We start from the raw sequence: 23,690 nt of genomic DNA on the forward strand, positions 1-23,690 counted from the left end.
ATCCTCTGCCGGTGTTCTAGATCGAGGCTTGGAACGCAGAGCGCCTCCTCCACGTGTGAGCCAAGTGCAGTCCAGGAACCTGGAAGTTCTGGGGGGCCCCAGCGCTCAGAGCCCGTCTGCTGCGGTAAAGTCAGGTCTTTTGTCTGGTTTAGCAGCGATTGTCTTGTAGCACAGTGTAGGAGGCCATGTAGTAATGTAATGGAGCTCATCAAGCGACTACTACATGTGCGTCCTAGTCTACTGCAGGATGCTGTCCCCTGTTATCAGCCATTCAGAGGGGTAATCCAGGTTAAGAAAAGGCATACCTCAGTGTTTCCCAACCAGGGTGCCTCCAGCTGTTGCAAAACTACAACTCCCAGCATGCCCGGACAGCCAAAAGCTGGCCAGGCATGCTGGGAGTTGTAGTTTAGCAACAGCTGGAGGTATCCTGGTTGGGAAACACTGGCGTAGCGGTTTAATTTGAGAAACAGCACCACTCTTGTCCTCTGGTTGTGTGAAGTAATGCAGCTCAGTTCCTCTAAAGTAACTGGATGCAAGTTGTAATACCACACACAACCTCAGGACAAGTGTGGAGTTTTTTTTTGTTTTTTGGAAGAAAGCTGCCTTTGGGGGGGGGGGGGTGTGTGTGTGTGTGTGTGTGTGTGTGTGTGTGTGTGTGTGTGTGTGTGTGTGTTTTTTTTTTTTTTTTTTTTTTTTTTTTTTTTTTTTTTTTTTTTTTTTTTTTCTTCTTTTAAATCCTGTATAGCCCTATTACAACTTCTCATACTTAAGGGGGTAGTCCAGTGTGATAAAACTTATCCCCTATCCTAAGGATAGGGGATAAGTTTCAGATTGTGGGGGTCTGACTGCTGGGGCCCCTGGCGATCTCCTTTATGGGGCCCCTGGCCAGATAGCGGGTGTCGACCACCGTACGAAGCGGCGGCTGACATGCCCCCTCAATACAACTCTATGGCAGAGCCGGAGCGCTGCCTTCGGCAATCTCCGGCTCTGCCATAGCGATGTATTGAGGGGGCATGTCAGCTGCCGCTTCGTACGGTGGTCGACACCCGCTATCTGGCCAGCGCCCCGTACAGGAGATCACGGGGGGCCCCAGCGGTCGCACCCCCCATGATCTGAAACTTATCCCCTATCCTTAGGATAGGGGATACGTTTTTCCACCCTGGACTACCCCTTTATCCCCTTTACTCCCTGTGATCAGACACCTAGGGGGACATGATTCATCAAAATCTGTGGAGAGGAAAAGTCAACCAGTTGCCTCTAGCAACCAATCAGATCGCTTCTTTCTTTTTTGAAAAGGCCTTTGAAAAATAAAAGCAATCTGGTAGCTACGGGCAACTGGTCAATTTTTCCTCAGCACAGGTCTTGATGAATCTACCCCCTGAGGCCCTATTCTGTGGGTAGGGGATAAGTATTATAAAATTGGTATGCCACTTTTAGGGTACATTAGTTGGATTCAGAAGGGGTTGCTGCCGTTCCTGTGACGGACATACCATTTTATTTTTTTATCATTTGGTGGCTTCATTTTAATTTCTGCTGTGCCCCCCTGAGTCACAACAACTCTGCCTTTTTATTGACACACTGGGTTTGCCTGGTGACGGCGGCCCTATGTGGAATACTCTTTGCATGCACTGCCAATAAGTCTTGTTAGATGCCCTGTGCGTGTGTCACAATAGCAGGAGGCCTAGAGCACTAGCGGCACCTGCTGACCTGTCGCTAGAGGCAGGGAGTGAGCCTCCAGCCATTACAACGCAGTCCTGCAGACTCACCTGTGCGTATGCAGCAATGCCTATTGGTTTATGCGCAGGCATTTAAAAAATAAAAATAAAATATTCCACCGGAGTACCCCTTTAATGAGACATTTTACTGTATAGCTCAATGGGCAGCGATATGTAAACTTCAGCTTCAGGTGAGAATCGCACATTGCAGCCTTTTAACCAAGCACAGAAGTAGATAAACACAAGTAATCTGTGCCAATTTTATTTCCAGTATGTCAGCACCTGAATGCAGCCATGTCTACGGCAAAAGAGAAGAAATATGCTAAACGGATGCGAAATCAGCCCACAAATGTGACCCTAGATGAGAGCGATGGCCCTCCCCACCGTGGCGGACATGGTTCCTTTCACCCATACAGAGGTAAATCCCACATATGGTCCTCAACTGTAAAGGGTTTTCTGATTCATAGTATTGTTTTAATGCAGTGCTTCCCAACCAGTGTGACTTCAGCTGTTGCAAGACTACAACACCCAGCATGCCCAGACAGCCTTCAGCTCTCTGGGCATACTGTGAGTTGTAGTTTTGCAACAGCTGGAGGCACATTGCTTGGGAAGCACTTCTTTAATGTGTGTATATAATTAACTCGCTCTACTGATTCTGCTGTGTTCCTGCACCTCCACTGGTTTTCTTGATTCCATCACTTAAAGGGGTACTCCGCTGCTCAGCGTTTGGAACAAACTGTTACAAACACTGGAGCTAGCGCTGGGAGCTTGTGATGTCATGCCTGCCCCCTCAATGCAAGTCTATAAGAGGGGGCGGGGCTATGACGTCACAATCTGCCGGCTGAAGTGTTCAGAACAGTTTGTTCCTAACGCTGAGCAGCGGAGTACCCCTTTAATCTGCTAAAACCAATTGCCATCCACCACAGTGATGTTTTTAATGGATTGTCCCAATATAGACATTGATCACTCAATCATCCGAGCCCCCATTGATAAAGACAATTGGGGTCCAACGTGTCAGTATGAATAAAACAGCAGCACAAATGCTTAGTCGGTTCTGTTCAGATATTGGGGGGGAGGGGCTGGCACTGGAGCCCTGTTCTCATGAGCAGTCGGACCCTAAGTGATCACTTATCTTGGTGTTATGTGATGTCTATTTTGGGACAACCTCTTTATTCGTTATGATGTTTCTAGAGTGATAATGGCCACCATATTGCTTCGTTGTGGAGATCATGGTCACTTAGTATTTTGATGTTGTGTGAGCATCTCTTGTTGCCTTGTTCCTTTGAAACCAAAAGGGACTGATGGAGACGGGCAGCACTGGGACACAGGGGAATTGGTAAGTTTTACAAAGTATGTGATTCTTGCATTTAAAGCGCATTTAGCTGAATATTACACACATGTTCCTAATTCTTATTACATTTTTGTAGGCAGTAAACCTGGCTCCTCTGGGCAGCAGCAAAGGGGTGCCCACCAGTCCCATTTCCACTCAAGAGGAGGTAGAGGAAGGGGGGCACCCAGTGAATCGCAGCCAGTTCCAAAATATGTGACAGGTATGTGTATGCTGTTTAAAATTGCCTCTTAGCTATGAGGCCTATGATATTTAACACCTTAAAAACCGGCCATCCGTGTTTCTAGAACAGTCATATTTTCAAGAAAGTTATACAGATTAGCAAATTGCCTCTATTTAAAAATCTTAATCCTTACAGAATTTATCAACTGCTGTATACTACAGAGGAAGTTATGTAGTTCTTTCCAGTCTGACCACAGTTCTCTCTGGGGGGGGGGGGGTGTTTCCGTGGCAGCTGTGGCAGCTGTGGGCCACCAGGCCTGCCCATATATAGCTGTGATTCTGTACTGTGAATGGCGTAAATTGGAGAGTAAGACCTTGACCTACATGCATAGGGCTGGAATGTAGAAGATTCTTACCATCTGCATATGTCATGTACAGTAGGTGCTGAATCTCACATTTTTTGTTTTGGTGTTCACATACTGGTCTTGGTGCATTGTATTGGTTCTTGGTGCATAACATTCATAACATTTGGTGTCTGCTCTCCAGCTGCAATGTTTGCTAAGGCCCGAGCTGCAGAAATCAATGCCATGTTGAAGGCCGTCTCTCAGAAATCGTCCAACTCCCTGGTGTTTCAGTCTTTACCCAGACACATGCGCAGGCGAGCCATGGGGCACAACATTAAACGATTGCCTAGAAGACTACGTGAGATCGCAAAGAAAGAGGTATATTTGGATAAATGTTTTTTCTCACATCTTAGATTTTGTGCACACAATGGATTAATCCAATGTTTCCCAACTGGGAGGCCTCCAGCTGTTGAAAAATTACACCTCCCAGCATGCTTGGACAGCCTTTGGCTGTCCGGGCATGTTAGAAGTTGTAGTTTTGCAACAGCTGGAGTCACCTTGTTTGGTAAACACTGGATTATTATCTAAAAGCAAGTGCTGAGTATTTACTTAGGCTGTGCAGCAGATTTGCTCTGGAATTGCCCCGATTGTTCAGTGTGTTTTTATAGGGTCATTCCGATTTCACAGGAGATGCCATAGTGTTTCTTAAATGCAGGTGCCATCTCTGGGACCCCCATCTTTCACAAGAGGCCACCAGTCTGGAAGCCAAAAGCAGCTGAAGTGGGTTACTTAAAGCAATTTGCATTTCTCCCATTAACTTTAATTGGGGTTGTGCTGCTTTAGGCTTTCTAACTACCTCTGACTGAGCTACCTTTTTAAAGCAGGTAGGAACACCCCTTTATGCACAAATGTGAGTCAGCTCACCTCCCCTGGAAACTCTGCACGGATCCGCCTGGACCAGGTGCACAACGTAGGGAAGAGAGATAAGGATAATCCAGCAGATTCTTGCAATTTCGGTTTATGGAGTATAAAATCAATACATCAACAGCGGTAGAGCAATACTGGACGCGTTTCGGATGGTAAACTGTCCTTTGTCACAGCTAATATGCAAAGTGACCAAGGTCTGTTTATATAGACACCACAGGTTGCAGGAAAAAGCATATACAGGTGAAATAAAATTGGATAATTAGGCTAGGTTCACACTACGGAATTTCCACCTGCAATTTTGCTTTGAAATTGCAGGCGGAAATTCTGCTTTCTAAAATGCATAGTATAGTGAATGATTTTCCGTTCACAAATTCACACTTCGGAATTTGTGAACTGAAAATCCGCTTGAAAATTTCCGCCTGAAGAATGGCGTTGCTCTTTCTTCAGGCGGAAATCCGCGCGGAACACATTGTAGTCTATTGGAGACTGCAGTGTCCACGCGGTCCTAGCGCCTACTGATTCAGCCGGCGCTGGCCGCACTCTGAATCTCCGGGCGGAAATTTTCTGCCCGGAGATTACGTAGTCTGAACCTCGCCTTAAGACCGATGTCTTTTTTGCATTTGCCTCTGGTTGGAATCCCTGGGAATGCTGTACAGTCCACTTATCGGAAGCCCATTTTGGGCAATACTCTTTTAAAGGGTACCTTTCATCAAAAAAAACTTTTGATATATCATAGAGTAATGTATGCAGAATAACTTTCCAATTGCATGTTATAAAAAAAATATGCTTCTTTCTATTTAATTTTCCACTTTGAAAAAATGACCACTAGGGGTCTCCCTACCAGAACTTTTTTTTTTATAGATTTCAGACTCTTGCTGGAGTCCTAAATCTCAGATTGCAGCCGGGACACAGGCAAACTCCCTGGCAGGGAGCAGTGCTGAGTTTGTCTGTGTCCCGGCTGCAGTCTTAGATTTAGGACTCCACCATGAGTCAGAAATCTATAAAAAAGGAATGGTAGGGAGACCCCTAGTGGTCATTTTTTCAAAGTGGAAAATTAAATAGAAAGAAGCATATTTGTTAATAACATGCAATTGGGAAGTTATTCTGCAAACATTAATCTATAATATATCAAAAGTTTTTTTTGATGAAAGGTACCCTTTAATGGCTGACAGCAACCATCCCAGACATACAACCAGGGCCATACCCATAGGTGAATTAACACGTCTTAAGAGAAACAAGTCTACTATAGAGACATATGAAGCCCAGAAGGTTGAATTGATAGATTGCAGAAGCGTCGTTACTCTCATAAACAATTAGAAGTGGCTGAAAGAATTGTTGATAAACGGGACAGAAATGATTTATTGCTCCCTAAACATCCTCAAAAATCTGCAACTAAACTTGTGTTAGCTCTAACTTATTCTCCCCAATTTAACAGAGCCCGTGGCATCATTTTGAGACATGTGCTGAAACAGGATCCGGTATTAGCCCGGTTATTATCTCAAATAAAAGCCAAATCACTAGGAGATCAGATCTCCTCAAACAATATTGGTAACAATTCATCTCGATCCAAAAAACTGTCTCAAATGCCAATGTTCCTATGGTTGTGGCCGTCATCCATGCCGCACATGTAGGTATACCAAGAACGTCAAGTCCTTTTGCAATTCATCCCAAGATAAGGAGTTTACCATCAAACCATTTTTAAACTGCTGCTCGACCAACGTTGTCTATGTCATTGAGTGTATTGAATGTAATCTCAAGTACATTGGTTGTACTAAACGTCAATTTAAAACCAGAATTCTGGAACACTTCAATGACATGGGCAACGTTAGTAGGCGCAACATCTCTGCGGCATCCTCTCATTTGAAGAACATACATGTAGGCTCAGATTGTACGTTCAGAGCCTATGTTATTGAGAAGGTACATCAACATCCGCGAGGAGGTGACGGCTTTTGAATCGAGAAGCCTTTTGGCAACTAACGCTGAACACAGCAGAACCATTCGGGTTAAATATCTTCAATGAATTATTTTTATATTACTGAAATTTCTTTTGACTTCCTGGGTTCTGCTAATGTTGTTTTTTATGTCCGTCTTCATTCCATGCTAATTTGCATTATAGGTCCGTTATTTGAATGCACTCTTGGGGAGATTTATCAAAACCTGTGCAGAGGAAGAGTGGTGCAGTTGCCCATAGCAACCAATCAGATTGCTTCTTTCATTTTCCACAGGCCTCTTTAGAGGCCTGTGGAAAATGAAAGAAGCGATCTGATTGGTTGCTATGGGCAACTGCACCACTCTTCCTCTGCACAGGTTTTGATAAATCTCCCCCCTCTATGCTTAGTTATGTTTGTGCAAATGTGTCTATTCCGTAGTCCTTGATTCCATTAAACTTTTATATATTTTTGTTCTCTGACACAGTGTGAACAGGGTTGTATACTGTACTGCATTTAACTAGTTGTTGCATATATAGGCAACGCCCTGCTCACATACGGTGTATGGGAATGTCGGAGTTTTGTACCACCCACATTGGTCATATAGTCTTAATTATCTGATTTTATTTCACAGGAACACCCCTTTATACCTTGTCATGATAATACAAGGTCATGTGGATGTAGCCTGCAATGTGATTTGCTGGGAGTTTTAGTTTTGCAACTGTTGAAGGCACTTCCTTAAAGGGTTATCCCGGGGCTCTGAACATTTTGTTCAGAACGCCGGAAGTCGTGATGTCATGACCACGCCCCTTTGTTATGCCACGCCCATCCCTCCATTCATGTCTATGGGAGGTTGCGTGTTGGCCGACACGCCCCCTCCCATAGATATGAATAGAGGGGGTGTGGCATGACACCATGAAGGGCGTGGCTGTGACATCACGACCACAGCTGCAGGAACCCAGTGTTTGTTTAGAATGCCAAGTGCTGCGGGAGACCACTGGGGGCCCCAGTAACACGACCCCGCAATCAGACATCTTATCCCCTATTTTTTGGATAGGGGATAAGATGTCTAGCAGTGGAGTACCCCTTTTTAAGATCTCCAACAATACAGTGAAAGATATCATTTGGAAGTACTGGATTCTCTGTTTCAAACCACCAGAATATAACCCCACACGCTGAACATCTCAGCACCTCCCTCTATAGCAGTGGTTCTTAACCTTGTTGGAGGTGCTGAACCCCACCAGTTTCATATGCGCATTCACCAAACCCCTCTTAATTGGAAAAATAAAATATGATTTTTTTTTTTTTATTCAAAACATAGGAGGTATATATTTATACATAGGTGCACAAAATGAACAAAACCATGAAAACATGATTTTCACACAAAAACAAAAACATAATGAATGTTTACTGCAAATTAGTGTGACTTCTGCTGTTGTCTTTCAAAGACCAGTTCCGAAATGCGCGGCTTTACCTTGGCAAGTGCCACTCTCATGTCATTTTCGCAACAATGGCAGTGTTCCCCCCACATTAGGCAGGCAGTGTTCGCCCCCACATTAGGCATACAGTGTATGGCTGGAGGCTGTAGGCCTGTGTACTGCCCACTTCAATGTTCCGACCACTGCTACGGCTATAGCAGTTGGTCTCGGGACCGGTGAAGATGACGTGCTGCTGGTCACTTGCCAAGCTGGCCAGCGCGTGTCTTCCTCCTTCTCGGTCCTCGGCACCTTTGTTTCCATGGGTGCACGCACGGGTCGTCAGTGACGTCCCGGCGTGCGCTATGTCCCGGCGGCCCTGCGTTTTTAAAAGTAATGCGGGGCCGCAGGGAGTTAATAGTGATGGGGGGAATTGCCTCGTTGCTACAGGACGGGCAAACACCGGCTCTGCTCGGGGCCCCAATTGCTTGGTTTGCTTGTCCTGTTGAGACCTCCCCCACCAAACCCCCGGTACTGACTCACCGAACCCCTGGGGTTCGATCGAACCCAGGTTAAGAACCACTGCTCTAAGGTTAGATTGTCTGCTGGACTTGTTGTCTTTCCTCTTCACATCCTCCTTTTGTTGCTTCTAAATCGTTAACCTTTTGGGGGACATGTTATCAAAGCATTTAGTAGTTTTTTTTTTTTTTTTTTTGCTTAAAATTGTCGCAAAAAAGTCTCATGTGCGACTACTCTATTTTTTTTGTTCGACTTTTTGATTGTGCAGAGCCCTAACCAAAAAAAGAAAAAAAAGAAACTTGCTTACCAAAGCAAAAAGCGATTTTTGACTTGCAGTGGTTAAAGATTTATCAAGTGCGAAAGTCGCATCACATGAGAAAACCTACTAAATTTACTCCAGCTCAGACATGGAGCAGAAAAAGCCACTACCAAAGCAAAACAAAAATATAAAAAATTGCTTAGGTGAAAGAAATGTATCAACAGGCTGAAACCAGTTTATAAATAAGTCGCACATAAGCAAAAAATAGTAAGATAAAAAGAAATAAAGGAATATATAAGCAAACAATGATAAATGTCCCCCATTATGTTTGTTTAGATGGAGAAAACAGTTCACCAGAAGAAAGAACAGTCAAAAAGCAAATGTCGAAAAGCGCGGAGACGCCATGGAAATCTTCTGTTGGAGTTTAACCGAAGGCAGAGGAAGAACATCTGGATGGAGAGCCATATATGGCATACCAAGCGCTTCCACATGCTGAAGAAGTGGGGGTACTGCTTGGCAGACCGGCCTACAATGAAGAGTTACAGAGTGTGTTACCGGGCCATGTCTAGTCACTGTCTGCTACAGGTAACAATGTTATAAGCTAGAATAGGCCGATCCTGTTGGTTACAGTGAATTCATGGCTGTGTTTTGATGTTGCCTCCATGTTAGAATTAAAATTAGTTGACACTTAAATATATTAAATTCACTCAGTGTGTTGGACAAGACAACCCCTTTCCCTTACCAATCTAATTGGTGCAGCTGCAGTTCCCACTAGTACAATATGGTGGCGCTGTAGAAGCGTGCAGCTTCATCATCACTTGTCTGTTCCACTTGGCCCTTTGGGTATCACATGACCAGCCATTATAGTCAATAGGCCTCCATTCACTGTGCGGACAATCAGAAAAATCATTAAACCTTAAATGGGCAATGTCATTAAAAACTATTTTTATGTGTATATAATCCTAGGGGTGCACTGAAATAAAAAGTTTTGGGCCAACATCGAAAGTGTAGGATGTGCTTGTCTGAAAACTGAAAATGTAGTAGTTTTGGAGGGGGGCATACAGCAGTAGTGAGGTGGTACAGTAGTATTGGGGAGGGTATGGCACTATTGGGGAGTACAGTAGTATCGGGGTCACCAGGGAGCTAGGCAGTGCTTCAGTAACGTTTGTCGTTACTCGATTTTGTAAATTCATGTAGGACTTCGGCCGACTGTCCTGGTAACAGATGGCAGGACGCACACAGTGCTCCTCATTTACGGTAAAGTTTTCCTTCAACCAATAAGAAACTGCAACCAGGTCATGTCCGATGCAGCCGTGTCACTTCCCCTCTGGTCCTTTAAGGCTCCAGTTACAGCAGTGTTTCCCAACTAGGGTGCCTCCAGCTGTTGCAAAACTATAACTCCGAGCAACTTTGGCTGTCCAGGCATGCTGGGAGTTGTTGTTTTGCAATAGCCAGAAGCACCCTGGTTGGGTAACACTGAATTACAGGCTGTACAGTGGCCTCCCCAAGCTCTTATATGGCATTTGATAATTTTATGTTGTGGTTAAAACAGGAACTTTAAAGGGGTACTCCGGTGGAAAACATTTTATTTATTTATTTTTTTTAACTGGTGCCAGAAAGTTAAACAGATTTGTAAATTACTTCTGTTAAAAAAAAAAAAAAAAAAAAAAATCTTTCCAGTACTTTTTAGCAGCTGTATGCTATAGAGGAAATTATTTTCTTTTTGAATTTCTTTTGTCTTGTCCACAGTGCTCTCTGCTGACACCTTCTGTCCGGGTCAGGAACTGTCCAGAGCAGGAGAACATTCTCATAGCAAACCTATGCTGCTCTAGACAGTTCCTGACACGGACAGAGGTGTCAGCAGAGAGCACAGTGGGCAAGACAAAAACTAAATAAAAAATAAAAAAATTTCCTCTGTAGCATACAGCTGCTAATAAGTACTGAAAGGATTAAGATTGTTAAATCGAAGTAATTTACAAATCTGTTTTATTTTTTTAAATTTATAATTTTATAATTGTTACTGTCATCTTAGATGTATCTTGTATTTGCTTGTGGTCTATCTTCGGACTGATATGTAACTATATCCAATTGCTACTGTGATTTAATTGTGTGAACATAGCCTAAAGAAGTGAATGTTTTATGGTTTCCATCTTGGTGACCTATGTTTCATGTGTCCCTTCTGCTCTGTCCTTCTAGGATCTGTCTTACTACTGTTGTGTGGAGTTAATGGGTAAAGAGGAAGATCTCTTGGGGGCATTGTCGAGACTTTGCAGTATAGATACAGGTATTTATGAGCTTGTCTCTGACCGGGCATGCTGGGAGTTGTAGTTTTGCATCAGCTGGTGGCACCCTGGTTGGGAAACGCTGGTCTATGCAGATAGACCAGCGTTTGTCCGGGCATGCTGGGAGTTGTAGTTTTGCAACATCTGGAGGTCCACAGGTTGAAGACCACTGGTATTGGAGGTTATACTCACGTGTCCCCGCCGCTCCGGACCATCACCGCTGCCCTGGATGTCGCCTTCCATCGCTGTCGCCGCGTCCCCGGGGTCTCCCTGACGCTCCAGCAAGGCCTCTGCTTCCCCGGCATCCTCGCTCTCCGTCGCCGCCATCACGTCGCTGCGCACACCGCTCCTATTGGATGATGGGACGGTGTGCGCAGCGACGTGATGACAACTATGGAGAGCGCAGATGATGCAGGGGATCCCGGAGAGGACGGGCCGGAGCTCCGAGGACAGGTAAGAGATAGTCAGCGGACCACACGGGGCACCGTAAACGGCTATCCGGTGGCAGCTGAAGCAGTCTGCGCTGCCGTATAGCCGTTTATGCGATGGCCCCGACATACAAAAGCATCGTATTTTGAAATGATCGTATGTCCGGGTCGTCGTAGGTCGGGGGAGGGGGGTCACTGTGTGTGTGTGTATGTATGTATATATATATATATATATATATATATATATATATATATATATATATATATATATACACACACACACACATCTAGATATATAGATATCTATATTACATAATAATATGCCTTGTGTACAACTGCTAAATATAAACCTAAGACGTGTGAAATTAGCCTTTAAAGCATCATCTTCATTTGTTTGATATTAAACCTTTTTATCATGTTAATGCATGGTCTTGTATCTTTTTTTTTTTTTGTCATGCTCAGGTCCAACATTTAAGGCTGCTCCGTGTATATCTGGGAAACGTCAGGGCTCATTGGTCCTCTTCAAAGCTGATAAATACCCAGAGGGGGCGCTAGGCCATGTCACCTTTATTTGGAAGCCCAAAAGTGTTTCAGAAACATGTGATCAAAGACACCTCTGGATATGGATGCATCCTGCCCTAAAAGAGGTAATATATGCCAAGTCAATTACATTACCAACCTATTGTGTATTGGGACATCCCAAATCTCCACAGACAGAAGGATCAGAGAGAAGCATCAAGCCATGCAATTCTTCACCTCCTCCGATGTTATTTGCAGGTTTTTCTCATGTCGGGCAGCTGCTGCCAAGGCAAATAAAATCATGGGGGGCTTCAATAGGGGCATAGATGCCCTCGACAAGGAAATAATTCTACTGCTGTATAAATCACGAGTCAGACCACACATAGAATACTGTGTACAGTACTGGTCAGACCACACATAGAATACTGTGTACAGTACTGGTCAGATCACACATAGAATACTGTGTACAGTACTGGTCAGATCACACATAGAATACTGTGTACAGTACTGGTCAGATCACACATAGAATACTGTGTACAGTACTGGTCAGATCACACATAGAATACTGTGTACAGTACTGGTCAGATCACACATAGAATACTGTGTACAGTACTGGTCAGATCACACATAGAATACTGTGTACAGTACTGGTCAGATCACACATAGAATACTGTGTACAGTACTGGTCAGATCACACATAGAATACTGTGTACAGTACTGGTCAGACCACACATAGAATACTGTGTACAGTACTGGTCAGACCACACATAGAATACTGTGTACAGTACTGGTCAGACCACACATAGAATACTGTGTACAGTACTGGTCAGATCACACATAGAATACTGTGTACAGTACTGGTCAGATCACACATAGAATACTGTGTACAGTACTGGTCAGATCACACATAGAATACTGTGTACAGTACTGGTCAGATCACACATAGAATACTGTGTACAGTACTGGTCAGATCACACATAGAATACTGTGTACAGTACTGGTCAGACCACACATAGAATACTGTGTACAGTACTGGTCAGACCACACATAGAATACTGTGTACAGTACTGGTCAGACCACACATAGAATACTGTGTACAGTACTGGTCAGACCACACATAGAATACTGTGTACAGTACTGGGCACCAGTGTACAAGAAAGATATAGTGAAGCTGGAGAGGGTTCAAAGATTGGCAACCAGAGTAATACGGGGAATGGGAGGACTACAGTACCCAGAAAAATTATCAGAATTAGGGTTATTTAGTTTAGAAAAAAGACTGCTCAGGGGCGACCTAATAACTATATAAATATATCAGGGGACTGTACAGAGATCTCTCCCATGATCTATTTACACCCTGAACTGTATCTATAACAAGGGGGCATCCTCTACGTCTAGAGGAAAGAAGATTATTACACCAGCACAGACGGGGGTTCTTTACTGTAAGAGCAGTGAGACTCTTCTGCATTGAATTCTCTCCCGGAGGAGGTGGTCATGGTGAACTCAAGGGAGTTAAAAAGGGGTCTGGATGCATTTTTGGAGAGTAATAACATTGCTGGTTATGTATACTAGACTTATAGGGACAGAACGTTGATCCAGGGATTTATTCTGATGCAGTTTTGGGAGTTGGAAAGGCGTTTTTACACCTAGTATGAGGCAATTCAAATCAGCTTCATAAGGGTTTTTTTATTTTATTTTTTGCCTTCCTCTGGATCAACACAGTAGGGACGAAGTAGGGTTATAGGTTGAACCTGATGGACTCTCTGGATTTTTTTTCAACCTTATAAACTGTTAAATGTGTCCATTTTCCTTTTGAGTTTCTGGAGGGTTCTGAACAAACTTTATTTGGTTATAAAAAGAATAGCAAGCGGAACATACAAGCCATTGACAATTGGTGTTGTGTTTTAATTATCAGCATATATAACAAAGAGCAAATTCTGTGGTCCAGCTGTATCTGTCTGACACACAAACTGCCTTAACGGCGTTAATTTTACCAGAGCTCAAGATAGGAAAGCTGAGCTGTGATTGGTCACTATGGACAAAGCCAGACTGTTTGTATCTGATAAATTTGGGCATGCCATTGTTGAAATAGTACGATGTATGTAAAGTACATGTTGTGGGAACCCTTTTGAAAAATGACTATAGTGCAGTACTGTGGAAAATAATTAATTACATTTTTCTAAATCGCACAAGTTCTGAATTTGGCGCTGGAATACCTTCACAGAGCGCCCAAACTTATGCTTGTTGGAGTTCCCAGCACTGAGCAGGTAGTTATCCCCTATCTGTCACTTTTGATTGTGGGATAAACCACCTTTTTAAGGAAATTAAAGAGGTACTCCGGTGAAAACCTTTTTTCTTTTAAATCAACTGGTGGCAGAAAGTTAAACATATTTGTAAATTACTTCTATTAAAAAAATCTTAATCCTTCCTGTACTTATTAGCTGCTGAATACTACAGAGGAAGTTCTTTTCTTTTTGGAATGCTCTCTGATGACATCACGACCACAGTTCTCTCTGCTGACGTTATTCTAATAACGCTTTTATTTATTGTTGTCCTTAGAGGGATTTGAACCAAAGCCCCCAGCACTGCAAGGCAGCAGTGCTAACCACTGAGCCACCATGCTGCCCTTAGCATACATCTGCTATGCATGGTTGCTAAAATGGACAGAGATGTCAGCAGAGAGCACTGTGCTCGTAATGTCATCAGTGTTCCAAAAAGAAAGGAATTTCCTCTGTAGCATTCAGCAGCTAATAAGTGCTGGAAGGATTAAGATTTTTTAATAGAAGTAATTTACAAATATGTTTAACTTTCTGCCACCAGTTGATTTAAAAGAAAAAAAGGTTTTCACCGGAGTACCCCTTTAACAACTTTCTTCTAGTATCCATGGGTTTCATGAGGGGATACCAGCTAAACTGTGCTCTGACCACAACCACCTTAGGGATCTCTTTTTTCCCTGTCACACTTACTAGGGCAGTGGTCTTCAACCTGCGGACCTCCAGATGTTGCAAAACGACAACTCCCAGCATGCCCGGACAGCCGTTGGCTGTCCGGGCATGCTGGGAATTGTAGTTTTGCAACCTCTGGAGGTCCGCAGGTTGAAGACCACTGTACTAGGGCCTAGATCAGTGTTTTCCAACCAGGGAACTTATAGCTGTTGCAAAACTATAACCCCCAGCATGTAGTTTTGCAACAGCTGGAGATTCCCTGGTTGAGAAATACTGATGTAGACATATGATCCACCAGTAAGATTGTGGGAGAAGATTACTTGACTTGTTGCTGTCTTATCCTGCTGTTTATCACTGGATTGGTTGTCACTAGAGATGAGCGAACTTACAGTAAATTTGATTCGTCACGAACTTCTCGGCTCGGCAGTTGATGACTTTTCCTGCATAAATTAGTACAGCTTTCAGGAGCTCTGGTGGGCTGGAAAAGGTGGATACATTCCTAGGAAAGAGTCTCCTAGGACTATATCCACCTTTTCCAGCCCACCGGAGCACCTGAAAGCTGAACTCATTTATGCAGGAAAAGTCATCAACTGCCGAGCCGAGAAGTTCGTGACGAATCGAATTTACTGCAAGTTCGCTCATCTCTAGTTGTCACCATGTAATATCTATATGGATATACTGTACATTTAGATAATATAATGTTATTTCTTGTCAGGATGTCTTAAAGGAGCTCAGGCTTGTATGTGCATGTGAAGACAGACCTGACAATTATGTTTGTATCCCGGAGCCGGCACCACCTCCTCCCAAGGAAGAGCCACGGGCAAGTGTGACTAGTGCAGGGAAGAAAAGGAAACTGCGGAATAAAGACGGAGAAAAGGCTGTTCCTGTCAAAAAGATTGTTGGGGATGGAACAAGAGCTTCCCCTGACCCTTATTATTGGACCTCAACACAAACTGGCATTACCATCCGGTATGTATAGATGGTCTTCCATTTTTTTATGTCCTGTTCTGGCATAAGAGCTGTGGCCTCCCCAAACATTGAGTAGAGATGAGCGAACTTACAGTAAATTCAATTCGCCACGAACTTCTCGGCTCGGCAGTTGATGACTCTTCCTGCATAAATTAGTTCAGCTTTCAGGTGCTCCCGTGGGCTGGAAAAGGTGGATACAGTCCTAGGAGACTCTCTTTCCTAGGACTGTATCCACCTTTTCCAGCCCACCATAGCACCTGAAAGCTGAACTAATTTATGCAGGATAAGTTATCAACTGCCGAGCCGAGAAGTTCGAGACGAATCGAATTTACTGTAAGTTCGCTCATCTCTAATTCTGAGTTTTTAATATTATCTGATATCTTAGGGAACACGGGGTCTTGCTGTGTATCTTATGAGATTTATTAATCTTATAAGATCCTGCAAGTGGTTGTAGGGAATGATGGGAGTGAGAGTACATGCATAGTTCTGTATACTCTGCAGCCCAGCTGTGTACAACAAAAGCAGCTATGCACCGGCATCTCAGGGCCCCTTGTGCCTAATACTCAGGGCCCCTTGTGAGATGTAAGAGTGCATCCTTACAGCAGCAGCCATTATAAGTCCTATGACATGCCCCCACCATTCTCTGACCACGGCCGCAGCATGGATACCAAAAGTGGGGTCTGTTATATGGATTATAATGGGTGCTGCTGAAAGGATGTCTTCTCAATTGTCAAAGCAAATAGACATTAGATTTGTCACCCAACACCTATTACCTCCTCCTTGGGAGTAGAGGAGTTGAGTTTATAAACTAAAATAAAAAAGAATTCCAGCTATCAGACATTTGAGTTGTGATTTGGTTCTCAGTGTCCATTAAGCTTGGCGTGATATAGGATCTAGTTCATAGGAGAGTGGATGAACCGGCACTTGTACAGGTGAAGGAAATCGAATTCACATCTCAAAACTGACCATAGGAGAACTTGCCTGATCCTGAAGTCCGGGGTGCATACATCTATACAGATAGTTACAAAATCACGAGACTGCACTCACCATTCAGTGATCTATACTTAAAGGGGTATTCCAGGAACTTTTTTAACTGGCTCAAGAAAGTTAAACAGATTTACATAGTTACATAGTTAGTACGGTTGAAAAAAGACATACGTCCATCAAGTTCAACCAGGGAATTAAGGGGTAGGGGTGTGGCGCGATATTGGGGAAGGGGATTTTATATTTCTTCATAAGCATTAATGTTATTTTGTTCCAGGAATGTATCTAATCCTGTTTTAAAGCTGTTAATTTTTTCTGCTGTGACCAGTTCCTGAGGTAGACTGTTCCATAAGTTCACAGTTCTCATGGTAAAGAAGGCGTGTCGCCCCTTGAGACTAAACTTTTTCTTCTCCAGACGGAGGGAGTGCCCCCTCGTCCTTTTGGGGGGGGGGTTTAACCTGGAACAGTTTTTCTCCATATTTTTTGTATGGGCCATTTATATACTTATATACGTTTATCATATCCCCCCTTAAACGTCTCTTCTCAAGACTAAACAATTGTAACTCCTTTAATCGCTCCTCATAGCTAAGATGTTCCATGCCCCATATTAGTTTAGTCGCGCGTCTCTGCACCCTTTCCAACTCCGCAGTGTCCCTTTTATGAACAGGCGACCAAAACTGAACAGCATATTCCAGGTGAGGCCGTACCAATGCTTTATAAAGGGGGAGTATTATGTCCCTGTCCCTTGAGTCCATGCCTCTTTTGATACATGACAATATCCTGCCGGCTTTGGAAGCAGCAGCCTGACATTGCATGCTATTCTGTAGTCTGTGATCTACAAGTACACCCAGATCCTTCTCTACCAGTGACTCTGCCAGTTTAATCCCCCCTAAGACATACGACGCATGCAGGTTATTAGTACCCACATGCATAACTTTACATTTATCCACATTGAACCTCATTTGCCAAGTGGATGCCCAGACACTTAGTCTATCCAAGTCATCTTGTAACTTATGCACATCCTCTATAGACTGTACTGTGCTACAAAGCTTGGTGTCATCTGCAAAGATAGAAACAGAGCTGTTAATACCATCCTCTATATCATTGATAAATAAATTAAACAACAGCGGGCCCAGTACTGAACCTTGGGGTACACCACTAATAACCGGGGACCAATCAGAGTACGAATCATTGACCACCACTCTCTGGGTACAATCCATGAGCCAGTGTTCAATCCAGTTACAAACTAAAATTTCCAAACCCAAAGACCTTAACTTACCTGTCAGACGTCTGTGAGGGACAGTATCAAACGCTTTAGCAAAATCCAGAAACACTATATCCACAGCCATTCCTCTGTCAAGGCTTCTACTCACCTCTTCATAAAAGCAAATTAGATTGGTTTGACAACTTCTATCCTTAGTAAACCCATGCTGGTTATCACTTATAATACAATTATCCCCTATGTATTCCTGTATGTAATCCCTTATAAGTCCTTCAAACAATTTACCCACAATGCACGTTAAACTTACCGGTCTATAGTTTCCTGGGGAAGACCTAGAGCCCTTTTTGAAGATTGGCACCACATTAGCCTTGCGCCAGTCCCTTGGCACAATACCAGACACCAGAGAATCTCTAAATATCATGAACAGGGGTACAGATATTACTGAACTTACCTCTCTAAGAACTCTTGGGTGTAGTCCATCTGGACCTGGAGATTTGCTTACATTTACTTTACTTAACTTACCTTGTACCATCTCTACATTAAGCCAGTTCAGTACATTACATGATGTGTTACCAGCACTGACCTGGCCAATGTCAGCTCCTTCTTCCCTAGTATATACAGAACTAAAGAACCCATTCAGTAGCTCCGCCTTGTCTTGATCGCCCGTGACAACCTCCCCATTATCATTATTAAGGGGTCCTACATGCTCTGTCCTTGTTTTTTTTTTTTTTTTTTTTTGCATTTATATATGTAAAAAAATATTTAGGATTAGTTTTGCTTTCTTTGGCCACCTGTCTCTCATTTTGAATTTTTGCTGTTTTTATTACATTTTTACAGATTTTATTAAGCTCCTTGTACTGTTTAAATGTTATAGCTGACCCATCAGATTTGTATTTTTTTGAAGGCTATTTTTTATTTTATTTTTTTTGTTGCTCTTTTAACATCATGTGTCAGCCATGTAGGATTTAGTTTTAATCGTTTTGTGTTCCCCTTTGATATATATTTAGCTGTATAGTTATTTAGAGTTGATTTAAAGATGTCCCATTTACCTTCTGTATCAGTATTTGAGAACACCTCCCCCCAGGCTATGTCCTGTAGTGCAGATCTCAGCCCAGGGAAATTTGCCAAGCACAGCTGCACCCTCCCCATTGAGGTGCAGCCCGTCCCTACGGTAGAGCCGGTAACAGACAGCGAAGTCAGCCCAGTTCTCCATGAACCCAAACCCCTCCTTCCTACACCAGCTTCTGAGCCACTTGTTTACCTCCCTAATCTCCCACTGCCTCTCTGGTGTGACTTGTGGTACAAGTAATATTTCAGAAAATATTACCTTGGAGGTCCTTGCCTTAAGCTTGTGGCCTAAGTCCCTGAAATCATTTTTAAGGACACTCCACCTACCTCTTACTTTGTCATTGGTGCTAATATTTACCATGACTGCTGGGTCCTCTCCAGTCCCACCCAGCAACCTGTCAACCCGATCCGCGATGTGCCGAACTCGTGCGCCAGGCAGACAACACACTGTTCGGTGATCCAGGTCTTTGTGACAGATCGCCCCATCTGTCCCCCTATTAATTGAGTCCCCCACTACCAGTACCTGTCTAGCCTGCCCTGCACTCCTCCCTCCCTCCTTACTGGAGCAGACCTCCCCCCCCCCTCCCTGGCGGTCAGAGGCAGAGTCCTGCTGCAGTACTGCTAGTTCTGTAATGGCATCCCCCTCATCTGCCAACTGGGCAAACTTGTTGGGGTGTGCCAGTTCAGGACTAGCCTCCCTGACACTTTCCCTTTACCCCGTTTTCTAACTGTTACCCAGCTAACTGCCTGACTGTCCTGCACTTCCATCCCACTATCCTCCCCCACCTCTACCCCAGAGAGTACTTGCTCAGTGAGCAGGAGACTCCTCTCCAAGTTGTCACTGCACCTCAGTGTTGCCAGTTGCTCCTCTAGATCCAGGATCTGGGCTTCCAAATGAACAACTCGCACACATCTCGCACAACAATATGGACCCTCAAACTGTTGTTCAAGGATTGTATACATTGTGCAGGATGTACACCTGACTGCATGTTCCCACATGGCGGCCATCTAATTATGGGGATTTCACAGATTTATCGCCAACAGACAATAAATATTACAAATTAATTCTCTGTAGTCCTTGTGAGTTAAAGTAACACTCACAGCGATCTCAAACTCCTGATTTCAAACTCTCAGAATTATAACTCTCTTAGCAATACCACTCTTTGCAAAGCCCACTCACAGACAGAGCTTTGTAAAGTATTTCTATTAAATCTTAATCCTTCCAATAATTATCAGCTACTGAAGTTGAGTTGAGTAGAAGAGGTTTGCTATGGGGATTTGCTTCTAAACTGGACCGTTCCTGAGACAGGTGTCATCAGAGAGCACTTACACAGAAAAGAACAACTCAACTTCAGCAGCTCATAAGTACTGAAAGGATTAAGATTTTTTAATAGAAGTCATTTACAAATTGGTTTAACTTTCTTGAGCCAGTTGAGAGAGATTTAAAATTTTTTCCCTGGATAACCATTTAAATCCAGTGGGAATATTACAGTATGTGCGCAGCAGGCAGAAATGAGCCGGAGGCAGAGGTGTTAACTGGATAGAACTGTTTCGCACGCTTAGAGTGCAAAACAGTTCTGTCCCGTTAACACCTCTGCCTCCGGCTCATTTCTGCCTGCTGCGCACCTACTGTAATACGCCTGAATGGGGAGTGCAGTCTCTTTTTCATTCTTACATGATTTTGTGATATACGATCTACTTGCTGAGTATTTATGGAGTTTGACCAAGGCGGCATTCACACTTCGTTTTTACATTACGGGTGCCGGATCTGGCTGGGGGAGGGGCAAACCGGGCAAATGGTGACTGGTCGGCTCATTTTTTACTCTTATCCGGTTTTGTGACCGAACCTAAAACCGTAGTATACTACGGTTTTAGGTCCGGTCAGGAAACCGCATACGCGTCAAAAATGAGCCGACCAGAGTCACCATTTGACTCTGGTCGGCTCATTAAAGTAAATGGAGTTCAGCGCTGGTCTGGCTGGGGTACGGGAGAGCCCGGTTTGCCCCTCCCCCAGGCGGATCCGGCACCCGTAATGTAAAAATGAAGTGTGAATGCAGCCTAAGATACACTATGGAAGTTCCCGGAATATTCCGCTTGCAGCAGCCTTCTCTGGAATCGATGCTTCAGGTTTGCGTGGACAAGCTCTGTCCTATTGACTGCAGTGCAGCCAGGGTGGATTCTGCAATGGGAGGCCGATTCCGCTCTGAATTTTCTTGTGGAGATTCTAAGCAGAGTTACTGTAGTGTGGGCGCGCCCTAACATTGTGCACTGTAGTTGTAATTAATGGAAACTGGCTTTTAATTTTCTTTTCAGGGATCTGACCATGGAAATAGTGCGATATAGACTTGTTGGCCCATTATCGAATTGTGTGCTTGGTGACGCTCTGCATGCTGCCCCTCTTCATAAGGTAAGATATACTGTAAATTAGTGTAGATTCTTAGTCTCTGTATACTATTATCTCACCGCGCAATCTAGTGCCTTTGGCTGTCTGGGCATGATGGGAGTTGTAGTGTTGAAACAGCTGGAGAGCCACAGGTTGAGGAATACTGATCTAAGGAAAAGTTCACATTAAAAGGAAAAACTTGTTTTCTCTATCGGCTCCTTTGGGGGACACAGACCATGGGTATATGCTGCTGTCTCTAGGAGGCTTGACACTATGGCAACAAGAAAAGTCAGCTCACCCCAGCAGGGTATACCTGCCCACAGGCAGCTGAGGTAATCCGTTTTAGCTTAGTGTCTAAGGAAGTAGCCACTGGTCTGGAGTTCTCCCCAGACTAGGTCTCATATTTTTTATTTTTCTAGGTTAGGGACGTGTTAGTTTTTTATTCCTTTTTCTTTCCTGTTTTCAGGTGGGGACTCAGGAACATAGCGTTCACTGTTTCCCCATTTGCCATTGAGGGGGCACAGGCATCGTGGAGGTACTGTCAACCCCCTCTCGCCAACAGTCAGCGCCTGGGGTTGTACCTCATGGGTCCGGGTCCCCCTACCTCCCTGCTCGCCTCGCTCGTACATGGCAGCCAGGCATGATGCAGGTGACAAAAGCTGGCTGAAGACTTCTTAGGAAGACTTCATGAGGTAAGTTCTTCTGAGTATCCCCCTTTTTTCTTTAGGTGTGGACTTTCAACATCTGGAGACCCCCAGTTTTTGGCCCACTCTTCTATATGGGGACTGTTGGGGCTGGCCAGGAGGGATTTCCCTCCTTTCCTTTATGGGGGGGACTTTTATTATATCTGGGGCTGAGCAGTGTGTGGTGTTTCACAGTATTCGTGTGTGTGGTGTTTGCCTTTTTACCACGGCTACAGAAGGCAGCCGCGGCGCTTGTCTTTCCTTGCGGGCGCTCGGCGCCCACGTTCTTACGAAGCCTGCATAAGGGTGCGAACTAAGCCCCAATCAGCGCTGTGCGCGCGCGCATAGGGGGTTATTACAGGGCCAATCACAGAGCCCTTGCGTTTAGCACAGCCCCCTCTGGCCATTGGTTCAGAGGTTTTCTCATTTCCTCCGGAGTTCTCATGGGCATTGCAACATGTTAATCACAGCTGCCTTAGGGACACAGCTTGGGTGTGACTGTTCCTCCCTCCACACAGATGACTAGCTCCTTAGTTATCTATTACACTTGTAAGGCTGTAACTCAAAAATGTCTGGTTCAAAAATGCACTTGTTCTGTCTGCACCACTGCTCCCCCAGACCCCCCCCCCCCCCCTGCTATTTCTACCCCGGTTGCTCTTTAGACCCGGTGGGTTCGGCCGCCCCTTTAACCTGGGGTTCCTCCCTCTCCCAGTCTATATCTGACTTGGCCCAGGTCTCCCATTCTGGGGTGACTGCCTTGGAGAGGCCCTCCAGAGGGACCCGCTCTCCCCTTTATACTGACGCTCTTGCAGCATCATAGGAGTGTTTCATCTGACTCATTCCCCGAGTCTTCTGACAGGCACGGGCCCTCCCCTCGCAGGCATCGCCACGTTACTCCAACCTGTAGCAAACGTCGCTCCCCCAGAGGACGCTCCCATGGTCGCCGATCTGGCTCTCCAGACCCGCGTACCAGGTCCGTCTCCCTCTCTTCCAGGGCCACCTCACACGTTCCCATTCACCTGGTGAACTTGTGGATGAAGTTTCTGATTCGGCCTCCGACTCAGAGGACCACAAGGATATGCCTGATGTGGTGTACTCATTGGTTTCGGTCATAAGAGACACCTTTCAGCTAAAGGACCCAGGAACTCCGGATGTGGCTCCAGAAGTCTCCTTTCTTCGTGCCCGACCAGCACCCAAGACTTTCAGCTCTCACGCTGAATTTTATGCCCTGCTGGTACCCGCCTGGAGGCACCCTGACAAAAAGTTTCAGGAAACGAAGAAGGTTCAAGCGCGGTATCCCTTTGCCAAGGACCTCATTGCTCGGTGGACCTCCTCTCCAACTGTGGATCTGCCGCTCTCCCTCCTCTCTAAGGCACCTACCCGGCCGTTGGCAGATGCGGCTGCCTTCAAGGATCCAGCGGACATGAAGGTGGAGACTTTGGCAAACTTTGCCTTTGAGACAGCAGGTTCTTCCTGTTTTTGCTTCGGCCTGGGTGTCAAGGGCCCTTTCAGTATGGTCTCCCATCTCCGCCAGGGTAGTCTTCAAGATCCCTCTGGAGGATTTATTTAATCTAGCTCTCCGATGCTCCGCAG

At 44.6% G+C, this 23,690-nt stretch overlaps 1 protein-coding gene across 2 annotated transcripts in view; it reads left to right on the forward strand.

The window, feature by feature from the left end:
- Positions 1 to 23,690, forward strand: part of POP1 (POP1 homolog, ribonuclease P/MRP subunit) — a 71,561-nt gene that overhangs the window by 26,093 nt on the left and 21,778 nt on the right. The window contains exons 1-9 of one of the 2 annotated variants that reach the window (XM_056522359.1): positions 35 to 124; positions 1,987 to 2,133; positions 3,143 to 3,265; positions 3,772 to 3,947; positions 8,954 to 9,202; positions 10,814 to 10,901; positions 11,790 to 11,974; positions 15,504 to 15,757; positions 21,345 to 21,438. In XM_056522359.1, coding sequence (XP_056378334.1) covers positions 2,010 to 2,133; positions 3,143 to 3,265; positions 3,772 to 3,947; positions 8,954 to 9,202; positions 10,814 to 10,901; positions 11,790 to 11,974; positions 15,504 to 15,757; positions 21,345 to 21,438 — 1,293 coding nt within the window. In that variant the 5' untranslated portion in view covers positions 35 to 124; positions 1,987 to 2,009. Of the gene's footprint in view, positions 1 to 34; positions 125 to 1,986; positions 2,134 to 3,142; positions 3,266 to 3,771; positions 3,948 to 8,953; positions 9,203 to 10,813; positions 10,902 to 11,789; positions 11,975 to 15,503; positions 15,758 to 21,344; positions 21,439 to 23,690 lie in introns of those variants that run through there. The other variant, XM_056522360.1, reaches the window with a different exon arrangement.

The sequence above is a fragment of the Hyla sarda genome, chromosome 5, assembly GCF_029499605.1.
Source record: "Hyla sarda isolate aHylSar1 chromosome 5, aHylSar1.hap1, whole genome shotgun sequence".
Lineage (NCBI taxonomy): Eukaryota > Metazoa > Chordata > Amphibia > Anura > Hylidae > Hyla > Hyla sarda.